Source organism: Schistocerca gregaria, chromosome 1 (genome assembly GCF_023897955.1).
Source record: "Schistocerca gregaria isolate iqSchGreg1 chromosome 1, iqSchGreg1.2, whole genome shotgun sequence".
Lineage (NCBI taxonomy): Eukaryota > Metazoa > Arthropoda > Insecta > Orthoptera > Acrididae > Schistocerca > Schistocerca gregaria.
The window spans coordinates 189,284,881-189,302,657 of NC_064920.1; the positions used below are offsets into that span (position 1 = coordinate 189,284,881).

Here is a 17,777-nt window from a genome sequence, read left to right on the forward strand (position 1 = left end):
ATCTCCTTAAATTCCTACCTTCCTGCAGTTTCTTCAGTTGTTTTAATCTACAGTTCATAACCAATAAATTCTGATTAGAGTCCACATTTGCCATTGGAAATGTAAAACCTGGTTTCTAAGTCTCTGTCTTACTATTATATAATCTATCTGAAACCTTCCAGTGTCTCCCGGTGTCTTCCACGTAGTACAAGTATATTCATGATTATATATTCATAGTATACGTATATTCATGATTCTTAAACCAAGTGTTAGCTATGATTAAGTTCCGTTCTGTGTAAAATTCTAAGAGGCGGTTATCTCTTTCATTCCTTACCCCCCTTCCATATTCACCCACTACTTTTCCCTCCCTTCCTTTTCCTACTATTGAATCCCAGTCCCCTATGACTATTAAATTTTCGGCTACCTTAACTATCTGAATAATTTCTTTTATCACATCAAATATTTCTTCAATCTCTTCATCATCTACGAAGCTAGTTGGCATATAAACTTGTACTACTGTGGTAGGCATGGGCTTCGTGTCTATCTTGGCTACAATAATGCGTTCAATATGCTGTTTGTAATAACTTATCTACATTCCTACTTTTTCATTCTTTATTAAACCTACTCCTGCATTACCCTTATTTGATTTCACATTTATAACCCTGTATTCACTTTAGCGAACTTCGCTAATTCCCACTATATCTAACTTTTAAATTGTGAGATATTTCCAGGGGCAGATGTGGACTCTGACCACAATCTATTGGTTATGAACTGTAGATTAAAACTGAAGAAACTGCAAAAAGGTGGGAATTTAAGGAGATGGGACCTGAATGAACTAAAAGAACCAGAGGTTGTAGAGAGCTTCAGGGAAAGTATTTGGGAACGAGTGACAAGAATGGGGGGGAAAAATACAGTAGAAGAAGAATGGGTAGATCTGAGAGATGGAATATAGTGAAGGTAGCAGAGGATCAAGTAGGTAAAAAGATGAGGCCTAATAGAAATCCTTGGGTAACAGAATAGGTATTGAATTTAATTGATGAAAGGAGAAAATATAAAAATGCAGTAAATGAAGCAGGCAAAAAGGAATACAAATGTCTCAAAAATGTGATCGACAGGAAGAGCAAAATGTCTAAGCGGGGATGGCTAGTAGACAAATGTAAGGATATAGAAGTGCATATCACTAGGGGTAAGATAGATACTGCCTACAGGAAAGTGTTTCTGAAGAAGAGAAATTTGTTAACATCGAGTATAGATTTAAGTGTCAGGAAGTCGTTTCTGAAAGTATTTTTATGGAGTGTAGCCTTGTATGGAAGTGAAACGTGGACAATATATAGTTTCGACAGGAAGAGAATAGAAGCTTTCCAAATGTGGTGTTACAGAAGAATGCTGAAGATTAGATGGGTAGTCATGTAACTAATGAGGAGGTATTGAATAGAAATGGAGAGAAGAGGAGTTTGTGGCACAACTTGACTAGAAGAAGGGATCAGTTGGTAGGGCATATTCTGAGACATCAAGGAATCACCAATTTAGTATTGGAGGGAAGCATGGAGGGTAAAAATCGTAGAGGGAGACCAAGAGATGAATACACTACACAAATTCAGAAGGATGTAGGCTGCAGTAGTTACTGGGAGATGAAAAAGCTTGCACAGGATAGAGTAGCATGGAGAGCTGCTCTGGGCTGAAGACCACAACAACAACATCTAACTTTAACCTATCGAATTTCCTTTTTAAATTTTCTGGCCTACCTGCCCAATTAAGGGATCTGACATTCCATGCTACAATCTGTAGAATGCAAGTTTTGTTTCTCCTGATAACAACATTTTCCTAAGTAGTCCCCACCTGGAGATCGAAATGGAGGACTATTTTACCTCCATAATATTTTACCCAAGAGGACACCATCATTATTTAAACATGCAGTACAGCTGCATACCCTTGGGAAAAACTACAGCTGTAGTTTCCCCTTGCATTCAGCCATTCGCAGTACCAGCACAGCATGGCTGTTTTGGTTGATGTTACGAGTCAAGATCAGTCAATCATACAGACTGTTGCCCCAGCAACTGCTGAAAAGGTTGCTGCACCTCTTCAGGAACCACACGTTTGTCTGGCCTCTCATCAGATACCAGATACCCCTCCGTTGTTACACCTACGGTATGGCTGTCTGTACCAATGAGGCACACAAGCCTCTCCACCAATGGCAAGGACACAACGGCCAGAAGGTGTTAATATTATATCCCTTAAAGGGACATGCACTTAAGGATCCATGCTCACTACAAATAAAGTTTAATAACATGTTCATGAAACTTCGTATTATTTCATTACAATCACAAAACGCGTAAATTTTCAAAAATATATTACACATATACAGCAGATTTCTTCTTACACTTTCCTCTTATATTTTCCAATGAAGGATAAATGTTTTAGCCTGCAGTGTCATAATGAAATACATAACTTGTTTAAAACAACACTGTCTTTTCTTGGGCATCTACATATAACTATCGACAGTAAATTATTTATCATTTAAGTTACACAGTATGTACTGAGGATGGCAGAACTTACCTCTTCCTCTTTATAGTGTTTAGGACTAACTTCATCGTACGCAATGTCTATTTCATCTATACTTCTCTCAGCTAGAACCTCTGGCGTCAGGTTGAGGCACTGCAGGCAAACAGAGAGATATCAAAAACTGTCCATACTTTACATAAACTACTTTTTTAAATGAACTTTATTACCAAAGCATCAAGTAACAATTATCAGAAACATATTCAGCCTTCTTTGGAAAATATAAATCGTGACCAGCAGACCTCACAATAACAACAAATAAAATTACCTTTTTATATAACTTTATTAAACAGTCAGAAGTACAGAAGTATGCAATGAGAAAATTTCAGTGGTCCCAGATAGTGAAGGGAGAAAGAAGACTACCTAAATTATAACTGAAAGCTTTTACTAAGAGTTTATTGCATCTTTCAAGAAAAAAAATGCATGATAAAATATGAAAGTAAAATCTAGAAAAAGAAAGAAAGAAAGAAGAATGAAACATTAATAATAAAAAGACAAAAACAAATAAATGTCAGTAGGTGTTACTTCAATACATGTTTGAATATTTGAAATTTGATAGCTACCCAAAAAACCTAATAGCAGCACAAAAAACAAAAATATATTTCCATTAGGTGGTTGAGTTAATAATTACTCTTAACTGAAAGCTAAATCAGTAATTTTACTTACATTTTCAGTAGAACCATTGTTGTTTTCATATTTTGTCTTGATGGATATGTTGAATTTTGGTATGAATGAGCACTGAAACAAAATTTAAAAAGAAAATTTTAATGGTCTCATACAGGACTTACGTATCACATGTCAAACAAAGCCTTCAATGGGACTGGGTGGAAGGCAAATTTGTTCTAGCACTGTAAACTGCACTTAATCTTAAACATTCACTAAACTCACAGTTTCCGTCTTCCAACATCCAGCAAAGATATGAACATATCATGGTGCTACTAACTAGTTCTTCTACAGGAGGGCATGTAGAACATAGCTGTAGAAATCTCACTATTAGCGTATTAATTACAGAATGAACTGATTTATTGATGGTATGTGGAAAATGGTGATATCCATATTCATTTTTACTTATTTCTTTTAATGAGTGATAAATTTATGACAGTTTCACCAGAGTTCATCCTTCAGAAAAATCTAAGCTCAATTTCACAATAATGCTGTTATGGAACTCAGTATATGTCATATAGAATTATTCAGCTACTAGCAGAAACTATCAAGAGAAGAAAGACAATTAATGAAACTTTCTGGCAGGTTAAAACTGTGTGCCAGACAAACTCGAACTCGGGTTCGAGTTAGAATCTCGGTCCAGCTCACAGTTTTAATCTGCCAGGAAGTTTCATATCAGTGCACACTGCACTGCAGAGTGATAATTCCACTCTGGAAGATAATTAATATTATCTTTTGTGCAAAACCCAATTTTAGCAAAAACATTCAATTGATGGAGGTAACAGAAGAGAAATTGAGTATCATTATGCTTCAGGATTATCCTGTAAGTGGCAATTCAGGTATTTTTCAATAAACTATTTCTGACAATGAGACTGACATGACAGTTATCAAAACATAATTTACACCTGGCCTGCCACAAACTGCAGTTTCTCAGAATGATATTTATATTAACTGTTATCCATAATGCCAATGCAATTAAATGATGGTAAATAGAAGTGTGTAGTATCAGAGCAAAGTGACATATCATCTGGAAATATGAACAAAGATCAAGTATGTCTACATGAACTTTCTAAGATAAATGTTCCATATATATTCACCATGAACGGTGGACAGTATGTAGGCTACATGAAAGTATGAGCGAGTGATTTTTTTCCCTTTCTTTTTTGTGTAGGAAAGTCAAAACAATCATCACTAGTGGGTACTTAAGAGCAGCTGCAGCAAATGAAAGACTGTCTTCCAAATGAAATGCCGAAAGCTGAAAGATGTGTTCCCTGCTTTTTGACTTGCAAACATAGAAATTATTGAGTCTGAAATCCCCTAGTTTCCCTTTAACATTATTCTCTGAAGGATAATATTTTCTTGCACTACATCATCATCATTTGGAAGATGTGACCGAAATCCATTGCATCCCTACTGGAATGAAACACTAATGTAACTGAAAAATGTGTAATTATCTTTTAAAACAAATTTCAAAGGTACAATCATAACAGCAGAACAATGCTACGAAATGGTTAATGGTATCGTGCAAAAGCATGCAAAAATAGAAGCATGGAATATTTAACAAAGGTATTAACCTCTTGCTCAGTGACTCCAAGTTAGTTGTTGTCAAATATTCTGTGCTTCAAAGTTTTCATTTACACATGTCCAGCAAATGAGGAATTTCTGGGTGTATGATAGTCATTTAAAGATACACCTTTTTTTTCAATCTGGTTCCGTGATCATTGAACAGCCTATTGTCAACAAAGCATCAAAAGATTATTGCCACCATTGAAGAAGCATATAAAACTGAAGCTCACTAATGTGAATACAAAATATTTGTTGTGGCGACATACTGATCAGTGGCATAGTCCAAGATCTAGATTAGGTTGAAAGATGAATATTTGATTGTAAGGTGAAAAGCCAACGAATGAAATGAAAGTAATTATAATTCTTGTTATAACACATATTTTACAAATACTACATTTCAATGAGTGCTTTATGTGTCATAAAGTAGACAGGTGGTATTGGTAGTTCCTCTGACCCCCCCCCTCCCCCCACCCCACAAACATCATGGAATTTAATTTGAAGAGTAGCTGAATACTTTTCTGCTTAATTTCTTTCCATGGGATTTGTATGCACATTGACAAAACATTAACAGTGGTTGCTGAAAGACTATGATGATAAAAGTTGCCAACAAACCACATCCCAGACTTTTCATAGGACAGCATGTCACATGAAAGTTCAGCCCAGAGAAAAAGTGTTCTCATAAAATGGCACATCCAATGGAAAAATTTCATGCTGAAATATTGCATACAGGGTTGTCTGAAAGAGGGAGAAGTATATCAAGGACTAAACTGTAGCAGCTGAGTTTCAATTGGTCCTTAATATGTAGAGGTCAAGATAATGTGTGGTATCCAAAGTCATACCAAAATGTAACACATTTGCTCCTCAATAGTGCCACTACTACTACAGTAGCCACAGTAACATCTACCACTATGTGGCCATCATTATACAACAGGTCGATGTGAGATTTTAAAAAAGATTACATTTCGTCCCTCCATTCAACAGCTTTAGTTTTCAAGGGCTCGTTGCAGTCTAAGGCATTAATTTTCTTAACAATGGAAGCCAACACAATGGCATACCTGGAATCAATCCATTCAACAGTGGAAAGCACTGAAACATTGCAGCAAACAGCTCTGAAGACAACTCCAATGACAGAGCCATGCAATATGCATCCTGCCGAAGTGGGGTAGCTTATGTGTCTTAGTAATACAGGTAGTCATACTGCAGGTGGACCTACATTTATGGAAATGTCTTGACTAACATATTGCTTCTGTTTTCAGCAGTTGCAGGGGCAACCGTTTGGATGGTTGAGTGACCTGGACATATGACATTATCCAATACTTTTCTCCTACATTAGTACTGTGAATGGCTGAAAGCAAGGGCAAACTACGGCTATTATATTTCAGATGGGCATGCAATCTTACTTTATGGCTTAATAATTATGTCACTCTCTTGGGTAAAATATTCTGAAGGTAAAGTAGTTCCCGGCTCACATCTCATGGCAGGGAGTACTCAGGAGGATGTTCAGGGAGTACTCAGGAGGATGTCATAAGGAAAAACAAAATTACACTTCTATGGGTTGCTGCGGCAATGTTAGATTCCTTAACAGGATAAATAGGTTCAAAATTTTAAAGGGCAAATGGATAGGTAGGTAGAGAATTTAAGAAGAGAAATGGATAGGTTGTAGTTACATACAGTGGGAATCAGTGAAGTCCAGTAGCAGGAAGAATAGTATTTCTGGTCATGTAAATACATATTAATCAGCAAAAAATCATATAAGAGTGATGCAGGTGCAAGACTAATAATGAACAAGGAAATGGAAATACAGGTGAGATTCTTTTCAGCTCCCACCCCCCTCCACCCCTTGCCTGATCATTACACAACCAGAGCTATGATGCACACAAAGCCACCAGCCACCACAGTAATACAAGTTTACAGGCGAACAACCTTCACAAATAAAGATACTGAAGGAATCTTTAATGATATAAAATAAATTATTCAGTTAGGTAAGGGAGATGAAGATGAAAACTTAACAGTGATAGGTTGCTGGAAAAGAAAGCAGAAATAATATGGACAGTGAGACAGCAATGAAAGGGAAAGCCTCCTAGCAGAATTGCTCAGAACATAATTTAATCATTGTTAACTTGTTTTAAGAATCATGAAAGACTGTATAGGTGGACAAGACTTGGAGACACAGAGAGTTTTCTTATATATGACATAATAACAGTAAGGCAGAGATTTAAAAGCCAGATTTCAAAATGCAAAAAACAAGCAGATGAAGGCTCTTGGCATAATTTATTGGTAATGACCTGCAACTTAAAACTGTAGAAACTGTAGAGAGCTAGGAAATTAAGGAGATGGGATGTGGATAAAGTGAAAGAACCAGATGATATTGAGGTTTCAACATTAGACAACTGACAAACAGGAGAAATGAACACAATAAAAGATTAATAAGTAGCTCTGAGGAATGAAATACTGAAGGCAGCAAAATATCAAATAGGTAAAGAGATAAAACTCGAGAGAAAACCTTGGATGACACATGAGATACTGAACTGAACTGCAGAAAGAAAATATATAAAAATGTAGTAAATTAAACAGATAAAAGAGAATACAAATGACTAAAAAATTAGATTTATGGACAGCACAAAATGGCAAAGCAAGGATGGGTAGAGGAGAAATGCAAGGCTCTAGATGTATGCATGACTATGGAAAGGATTTATGCTTGCTAGTGAAAAAATACTGGGAGAAAAGAGAAGATCAATATGAATATTAAGAGCTCATCTGGCAAGTCGGCACCAAGCATACAAAGGAACGGTGAAAGCAATATGTAGAAGGACTACAGAAATGAAATGACCTTGAAGACAGTATTATGAAATGACAAGAGAAAGTAGGTAAAGCTAAGGTGACAGGTAAGATACTGAGAAGAATTTTGAAAGAACACTGAAAGACCTTAGTGAAAACAAGACATCTGGAGCAGACAAATTCTTTAGAATTATTGAGATTCTTGAGAGAACATACCTTGGTAAAATTGTTCTGCCTGTTGCACAAGATACCTGAGGCAGGCAAAACATCCTTACACTGCAATACATATATATGACTCAAAATTCCAAAAACAGGACTTGCTGACAGTTGTGAATGTTACCAAACAAGCAATATAATATATCCTGGTTGTAAAATTCCAACACCAATCATTAACAGCTATTAGACTTTGACCTCGTAAAAGATCAGAGAGAGAAATGTAGGAACATGCAAGGTAACACTGATCCTACGATTTATAGTACAAAGGCACACTGAAAAGTAATGTCTGTGAATTTTTTTATGGGAAAACTTTTATGTAGCTGTTTAAATAAAATAAACATTATTAACATTCTACATCTTTATTCCTTATGTCTAGAAATTTATTTCTCAACATAGTGACCCTGGTGATGAACAAAATTCTCCCAAAGAGACACCAGTTTTTTGATAACATCACTGTAAAAAGTTTTACTTTGCTGGTGGAACCACAACCTCACCTCTCCTTGCACTGCTTCATCATTATCAGCATAAAGTCCTCGAAGGTGGTCTTTACAGAAAGAGACAGAAGTTGGATTGGGTCAAGTTGGTTCTATAAGGAGGATTATCGATGACAGTGGATCCAAGGAGTCCGGTTGTTGCAGAGCTTGTGCATGGTCTGGCACTGCCATGCTGAATGAGAGGGTGCATCATGTGTGGACAGTTAGAAACTCGATTACAAGAGAGTGATTCAAATGAGTAATATGGATGACATGTAATACCTCAACCGATACTGAGAACAGAATAAAAAATTCGGAGGCATTACTTTTCAGCATGCACTTGAATGACAGAAAAGGCAAAGGACTTGGAAGAGAATTTGAAGATGATAGATAATGTCTTGAAAACAGATTATAAGATGAACATCAACAAAATTACAAGAATATTAATGGAATGTATTCGAATTAAATCAGGCAATGCTGACAGAATTGTGTATATTACAAAATGGGATCGTCCAAGTGGTCAAAGGGTTCTGCTATTTGGGCAGCAAAAAAACTGACAACGACCTAAGTTGAGAGGTTATAAAGTGCAGATTAACAATGGTAAGAAAAATTTTACTGCTACAGAGAAATTTGTTAACATCACATACAGATTTGTGTGTTAAGAAAGCATAAACTTTCACAAAAGTGAGACACATGCTGTTCAGATAAAAGAATAGAAGCTTTTGAAATATGGTTTAGCAGAGGAATGTGGAGATTAGTTGGATATATTGAATAATTAATAAGAAGGCACTGAATGAAATCACTGAGAAAAGAAACATAAAATTGTGTACAGGCAGTCAAGTCTTGACTACAGTAACCAAGTTCAAATGGATGGATGTTGCTGTAATTACACAACCATGAAGAGCCTTTTGGGGTAGACTTGCAAGGAGAGCAGGTGTGTCTAAAATTATATAAGTCTGGCTGTAACATTTAATATTAGTGCTAACGATGGAAACATTTTGAGGTAAAGATTAGGGTCAAAGAGCTAAGTGAGTAAGTTAGAGTGTCAAGAGTGAAGTTGCAAGATTTGGTAAAGATAGGTAAAGGCAAGTTGGTGACTACTGCTATGTGGTGCAACAATCAATAACATTGAGTAAAATAACTATGTCTAGGGCACTGATTCCAGAAGTAGATAATTGTTTAGCATTTGAAGTCTGTCACTTTAACAGCTTATTCTAAAGTCTTCCTATTTACTTTCTCTGATATAGCTGCTAGGTCAAGGAGACTGGAGGAAACTTCCTGGAGAAAAATCATGGGGCAGGACTAGAATATCAATTTACAGTATGTGGTCAGCAGAATAATCTGTGAAAACTGTAAGGAAATGGCACAGATAGAACAAAACATACGAACAGATGCATCAACAATGCACTGTCTATAATAGATGATGATAATCCCATTGAGGAAGTAAAGGTAGAACTGAAATAAAAAGAGTACCACAAATTTTATTGTCCATCTAGATTGCATATATTTTTAAGATTATAACCTCTTGCAGTTGAAGTAATGCACACACACCTGAAAGCTACATGCATAAGCAGTGTGTTATCAACTGCAAGTGTGCACAGAAAAAGGGCTACACTGTGAACTTCTAATAGAGCACAACACAGGCGAGTGCCTATTTAAACTCTGTCACGCTACGCTCATGCTCATTTATCATGTTATTTCTTCTTGCATATGTTGTTTTATCTTATTGCGTCCAGTGTAGGTCATGGTGACTGGCATACAGGCGCTGTCTAGTAAAGTTGTACTAACATTCTTGGTTGTGTTGTGTGTCCCAGTTACAATACTAGCAATGACGAGTGTAGGCATGTTCTCCGTGCGGTTTTCAGTCTCTGGTTGGTCATCTGTTGCACCTATGAGGTCTGACGTGTTACTGATGAGTTTTTACACCTGCTGATTGATCAGCAAGGGGTTCTTACTGTGACATTGCAGCATCGCTGTCATTTACCCTCCACAGTATCTGGCTTATGATGGGTCTGTCAAAAAATGGGATGAATTCTAAAAACAACTGCGACAGCAGTTTTGCATGTGTTTGGATTGACTGTTGTTACCTAATACCATGCTTTCTTTTTGTCTTGCTTATTGCTTCACATGTATCAGTTTCTTTGCCAAACGGCCCCCTGTAGGATATGTCTTCTCTCTCTTTTGATAACATGTGAGACCCTCTTTTGAAATACTACTATAAAGGGACACAAGTCATTGCCACTCAAGTTGAGTTCTATATGAATCAAAAGAAAGCAGAACATTCCTATAAGACTTGGGCAGCTGAGCTTCACGGTTTAAGCTGTCATTGTCACTTTGTAACAGATGTACATAAGGAGTTATATGCTGACCAAGTGATTCATGCTGCAATCATTCAGTATGGTTACAGCATATTCTCAATGCACATCACAGCATTCTGCCTTGCGGGAAACGTTGTCTCCGTGACTGCAGCCTTCGCAGGCCTTGGACTATCTCCACATTGATTTTGCAGGCTCTTTCCTTAATGCATATGGGCTAACAGTAATTGACACATTCTCTTGGTTCCCATATGTTGTTCATTACCCATAGATTTCGGCCGCTGCCACTGTGGCAGCCCTGTTCAAAACTTTTTCCATCAAAGGACTTCCAGCAATGTTGGTCTCTGATAACGGCTCTCAGTTTGTGTCACAGGAGTTTGCCTCATCCTACAACACCTATGATATTCGCCACATCTTCGACCAGTCCTTCCACCTGCAGTCCAACAGTGAGGCTGAAAGAGTAGTTAGAACATTCAAAATCGAAATGAAAAGTACATGACTCGGTCCCCATCCACCATTGCCTTGGATCAAATTCTGTCTCCCTACTGTCTTTGGCAACAACAGACCCACTGAGCTCCTCCAGGGCATCAACCCTGGACACTCCTGCATCTTGTGCAGCCTGGCCAGGAATGTCAATCCATGCAGCCATCATCCTGTTTCTCACCTGGGGGAGTGAGGGGGACGGGGATAGTCTGGGCACATGGGCTTGGTCATTGGCCAAAATAGATTCCAGTTGTCATCTCCCAATGCTGCAGCCCCCGTCTCTGCCACATCCATACGGAGGAGGACCTCTGTGCACCTCATTATGACCAGTTGTGCCTGCACGTGGACAACTGGACAACCCCCACCCAGGACATCGACATCACCACTCTAGTCTGCATTGCTTGAGGGATCACCTGATGTGGCTGGGTCCCTGCCATGACGTACAAGGGGTCCTCCATCACCAGTGGACGAACCTGGCACAGCTTCCCAATACTCTTACTAGTACGATTGCAGCCATCCATACTGAAGCTGTCTTCTCTGCCTCAGCCACCAACTGCAGGTGCAGGGGCACCGGCGGCACCACCACCACCACGCCCTGGACCTGACGTGGACATGGAGCTCACACTGATGTCACCCGTCCTACCATATGGACTGACATGAGAAGGTGGACTGCAATGCTGCTCGACATATGCCCCATTATCAGCATGTCATCTCAGTAGGAGACTTATGGAGACACCATGAACATCCTGCAAATCTGAGCTGATCCCCAAGGGAAGAGGAATGAAATAACGTGCAGACATTTGAAAGCCACCCACTTTAGCAGTGTGTCGACATCTGCGAGAGTGCGCCGCAAAAGAGCAATACTGTGAACTTTCATCTCAAACCTTGCCACACTATGCTCATGTTCAGTTATCGTGTTGTTACTACTTGCATACCTTACCTTATCGTATTGTTTCAGTATATGTCACAGTGAATTGCGTACAGGCAACAGTCTAATAAAATTGTACTAACATTCTTGGTTGCGTTGTGTGTCCTAGTTAAAACACTGTTTAAATCAAACAATCCACAGACCTGAACATGTGACAGACACACGAGTAATCTGTCAAATTCGGTAAGCAAATCCTGCATGCTATGTGATAAAAAATATAATGAATAAATAGTCCAGTTAAAATAATACCTTTTGGAAGATGCACTGTCATGTTATAGGAATCATAAATAGTTAGCGGAAAATTCCAACTCTATTTGCCTTTATGATCTATCTTTATTGTAATCCCAAATATTACACTTTGTAAACAGTTCACACCATTATATAAATCAATTCCAGTTTTTCTTAATCTGAGGAGACATCAGGTAGTTTGACAACAATAGCCCAATTTTAGACACAGAACTTAGAATTATTTGTTGAGGAAATGAAATACCTTCCACTGGAGTCTATGATAGGGGACACACAATAGTCACCTTAACTTACTCTAAATAACCTATTTTCACAACAAAAATCAAAGGAATATTTTAATGAAAAGATTTTGATTAAACTTTTGTTAATTTGAATGTCATCCCAGAAAGATAAGCTCAAAAAACTGCCTTTGAGAAAGAAGGAGTTCCTAACATCTATGTACAGGTTCCTAGTCTTTCAGGTGAGTAGCAACCTTTTCCTGGACTCTTACTTCAGGATTATGAACCCACAACAAGTATAACCACTGTAAGGTTTACAGACCACAACTCTTTCCACATTCCCTGTTAAAACACTGTAACACTTCAGTCACATTAATAGTTACACAAATGTGTACATATACCTCTGCTACATACTGGGTGAAACCAAACTCCAACAAAATTTCGGATGTTTTTCAGGCAAATTTTTTTCTGAGATTTTTTGTTGCAAGGGAGCCATTGTCTCTGGTGACTCACCACAGAATAATTACAGCCCATTTGATTTTCTAGCCCCACTTACTTTTGTAACTTATTTCAATGAAAACATCAGAACAACAGTGCAAATGTCTACAGTATATGCTGTGTGTATCGTTTGGAGATATATTTGTTCCATTTACTCATTGTACATGCCACTGACAACAGCATTGCTCACTTTACTCTTTGCCCTCAACCTTAAGTTCAGTACTGCTAGGCTGTTGAGGGTTCCTTTTTCTAATATTGTTAGTTGTGTGGTAACACACCAACATGGAACTTAAAAGTAGACACTCCAGACATCTAAAAATAGGCTGTGCTGAGTAAAAAGACACCAGAAAAATAATCTAGGTACAACAATTAAGCTGCAACATAAAATGCTCTTAAAATATAAATCCTTTGCAAGGAGCAAATTGTAATAAACAGTAGCCCAGAATACTTATTAAATACTTTATACTTACAGTGTATTCTGAAATCCACATAATTTGGAAAAGGAAGCACATGTAAAAGAAACACTCAATTAGTAAAAATGCCCAGAAAGTATTTCAACTCTATGGAGGCTATGATCAAGAAAGTTAACAGCAAAGAAATCTACCTGTAATTGTGAATGGGTAGTAATTCCATGCTTTCTCTGTCACGTAGAATACTCGTGGTATCAATGACTGAACCCAGTATGGAAGTCTACTACAAAAGAAAAAAAGACAAAGCTTAAAAATATGTAAAAGCTTCCAACTAATGAAAGATTTTTGTACACTTGTTCATCAGACTTCGAAAGCACCTACTTCACTTACTTTCAAACCTGTAATAATATCACTATTTGAAGCAAAAGCATAATAAACCAAGTACATACTGCACTGATAATAATTTACTAACATAACAATATGAACAGTATTTAAAATGTTATACAATAAATGCAATCCCTTCTGGTTCAAAAGTGATAAAACAATTGGTTCTGGGAAAACAAAATTCATCAAAAAACAAGATAAGCCTACTATTAACATCCGCAAAATGACCATCGCTAATGTTTCAAACAATTGGAGAAAATACCAGGGAACCAAAGCAAACAGAGTAATGGCCTTCAACACAAGAACATACTGTTTCTGAACAAACACAATGAACTTAACAAATTATAAAAAGCAAAACAAAATAAATTCAGCAACAATCCTTGAATTAGGTTTAGTTTATCACATGGACCAAGGTGTGTAGATTGGGCAGCCAGTAGAACACCACTTTAGGAGGCGTGAGCAGGATCTTGGGTAGGATGTCCCTCATTTCAATGCAGGATGAAGAATAATCAAGACTCTTTCCTGTCCAGAGTGATAGTGGGTGATGAGGGGGACACTCTTTTGTAGCAGTTTCTTGGGGGTGGTGGGAGAAGTGGGGGCAGGAGGAGGATATGGCATGGGAGATTTGTTTATGGATTAGGTTTAAGGGGTACTGCCTTCAGCATTCTGGGGAAGGCAGTTCTCATCATTTCAGATACATTGCCCACACGTGGCTACGTCATATGGGTGGGATTTTTTGGTGTGGAAAGGATGGAAGTTGTCAAAATGCAGATACTGTTGGTGGTTAGTGGGTTTAATGTGGAACCAATGGCCTTTGTAGTCTGGTCCCTTCAACCCCCACATTTTAATGTGGACACAAGTGTTGGTAGAGCCATCAGAGAGATAGAGGTCAACATTCAGGAAGGAGGAAGGACTACCATATTGTGCATCAAAACACATTTTAACCCTTCCACATCTGCACCTGCCATCCAAGAACAAGTAATGCAGAACTACCAATATATGCAAATGTTCTGTTTTATTTAAAATGTTTGTTTGCTGTTATGTAAACTGCTGACCTTCACTTAAGGGTTCTTAGTTATTTTGTATGTAAAAGGTGTTGTGGTTCTCCTCGGGAATGGAACTGTGTTGTTGTTGTTGTTGTCTTCAGTCCTGAGACTGGTTTGATGCAGCTCTCCATGCTACTCTATCCTGTGCAAGCTGCTTCATCTCCCAGTACCTACTGCAACCTACATCCTTCTGAATCTGCTTAGTGTACTCATCTCTCGGTCTCCCTCTACGATTTTTACCCTCCACGCTGCCCTCCAATGCTAAATTTGTGATCCCTTGATGCCTCAAAACATGTCCTACCAACCGATCCCTTCTTCTAGTCAAGTTGAGCCACAAACTTCTCTTCTCCCCAATCCTATTCAATACCTCCTCATTAGTTACGTGATCTATCCACCTTATCTTCAGTATTCTTCTGTAGCACCACATTTCGAAAGCTTCTATTCTCTTCTTGTCCAAACTAGTTATCGTCCATGTTTCACTTCCATACATGGCTACACTCCAAACAAATACTTTCATAAACGACTTCCTGATACATAAATCTATATTCGATGTTAACAAATTTATCTTCTTCAGAAACGCTTTCCTTGCCATTGCCAGTCTACATTTTATATCCTCTCTACTTCGACCATCATCAGTTATTTTACTTCCTAAATAGCAAAACTCCTTTACTACTTTAAGTGTCTCATTTCCTAATCTAATTCCCTCAGCATCACCCGATTTAATTTGACTACATTCCATTATCCTCGTTTTGCTTTTGTTAATGTTCATCTTATATCCTCCTTTCAAGACACTGTCCATCCCGTTCAACTGCTCTTCCAAGTCCTTTGCCGTCTCTGACAGAATTACAATGTCATCGGCGAACCTCAAAGTTTTTACTTCGTCTCCATGAATTTTAATACCTACTCCAAATTTTTCTTTTGTTTCCTTTACTGCTTGCTCAATATACAGATTGAATAACATCGGGGAGAGGCTACAACCCTGTCTCACTCCTTTCCCAACCACTGCTTCCCTTTCATGCCCCTCGACTCTTATGACTGCCATCTGGTTTCTGTACAAATTGTAAATAGCCTTTCGCTCCCTTTATTTTACCCCTGCCACCTTTAGAATTTGAAAAAGAGTATTCCAGTCAACATTGTCAAAAGCTTTCTCTAAGTCTACAAATGCTAGAAATGTAGGTTTGCCTTTTCTTAATCTTTCTTCTAAGATAAGTCGTAAGGTCAGTATTGCCTCACGTGTTCCAACATTTTGACGGAATCCAAACTGATCCTCCCCGAGGTCTGCATCTACCAGTTTTTCCATTCGTCTGTAAAGAATTCGTGTTAGTATTTTGCAGCCGTGGCTTATTAAACTGATAGTTCGGTAATTTTCACATCTGTCAGCACCTGCTTTCTTTGGGATTGGAATTATTATATTCTTCTTGAATTCTGAGGGTATTTCGCCTGTCTCATACATCTTGCTCACCAGCTGGTAGAGTTATGTCATGACTGGCTCTCCCAAGGCCGTCAGTAGTTCTAATGGAGTGTTGTCTATTCCGGGGGCCTTGTTTCGACTCAGGTCTTTCAGTGCTCTGTCAAACTCTTCACGCAGTATCGTATCTCCCATTTCGTCTTCATCTACATCCTCTTCTATTTCCATAATATTGTCCTCAAGTACATCGCCCTTGTATAAGCCTTCTATATACTCCTTCCACCTTTCTGCCTTCCCTTCTTTGCTTAGAACTGGGCTGCCATCTGAGCTCTTGATATTCATACACGTGGTTCTCTTCTCTCCAAAGGTCTCTTTAATTTTCCTGTAGGCAGTATCTATCTTACCCCTAGTGAGATGAGCTTCTACATCCTTACATTTGTCCTCTAGCCATCCCTGCTTAGCCATTTTGCACTTCCTGTCGATCTTCTTTTTGAAACGTTTGTATTCCCTTTTGCCTGCTTCACTTACTGCATTTTTATATTTTCTCCTTTCATCAATTAAATTCAATATTTCTTCTGTTACCCAAGGATTTCTAGCAGCCCTCGTCTTTGTACCTACTTTATCCTCTGCTGCCTTCACTACTACATCCCTCAGAGCTACCCATTCTTCTTCTACTGTATTTCTTTCCCCTATTCCTGTCAATTGTTCCCTTATGCTCTCTCTGAAACTCTGTACAACCTCTGGTTCTTTCAGTTTATCCAGGTCCCATCTCCTTAATTTCCCACATTTTTGCAGTTTCTTCAGTTTTAATCTACAGGTCATAACCAATAGATTGTGGTCAGAGTCCACATCTGCCCCTGGAAATGTCTTACAACTTAAAACCTGGTTCCTAAATCTCTGTCTTACCATTATATAATCTATCTGATACCTTTTAGTATCTCCAGGGTTCTTCCACGTATACAACCTTCTTTCATGATTCTTAAACCAAGTGTTAGCTATGATTAAGTTGTGCTCTGTGCAAAATTCTACTAGGCGGCTTCCTCTTTCATTTCTTAGCCCCAATCCATATTCACCTACTATGTTTCCTTCTCTCCTTTTTCCTACACTCGAATTCCAGTCACCCATTACTATTAAATTTTCGTCTCCCTTTACTATCTGAATAATTTCTTTTATTTCATCGTACATTTCTTCAATTTCTTCGTCATCTGCAGAGCTAGTTGGCATATGAACTTGTACTACTGTCGGAGGCATGGGCTTTGTGTCTATCTTGGCCACAATAATGCGTTCACTATGCTGTTTGTAGTAGCTTACCCGCATTCCTATTTTCCTATTCATTATTATACCTACTCCTGCATTACCCCTATATGATTTTGTGTTTATAACCCTGTAGTCACCTGACCAGAAGTCTTGTTCCTCCTGCCACCGAACCTCACTAATTCCCACTATATCTAACGTTAACCTATCCATTTCCCTTTTTAAATTTTCTAACCTACCTGCCCGATTAAGGGATCTGACATTCCACGCTCCGATCCGTAGAATGCCAGTTTTCTTTCTCCTGATAACGACATCCTCCTGAGTAGTCCCCGCCCGGAGATCCGAATGGGGGA

General features: G+C 38.3%; 1 protein-coding gene across 1 annotated transcript in view; it reads right to left on the reverse strand.

The window, feature by feature from the left end:
* Window positions 1-17,777, reverse strand: part of LOC126336497 (cytoplasmic phosphatidylinositol transfer protein 1) — a 93,614-nt gene that overhangs the window by 49,165 nt on the left and 26,672 nt on the right. Inside the window, exons 3-6 of the mRNA XM_050000249.1 lie at window positions 13,527-13,615; window positions 13,393-13,400; window positions 3,205-3,276; window positions 2,536-2,634 (exon numbers count right to left, since the gene is read on the reverse strand). Coding sequence (XP_049856206.1) covers window positions 2,536-2,634; window positions 3,205-3,276; window positions 13,393-13,400; window positions 13,527-13,615 — 268 coding nt within the window. The remainder of the gene's footprint in view (window positions 1-2,535; window positions 2,635-3,204; window positions 3,277-13,392; window positions 13,401-13,526; window positions 13,616-17,777) is intronic.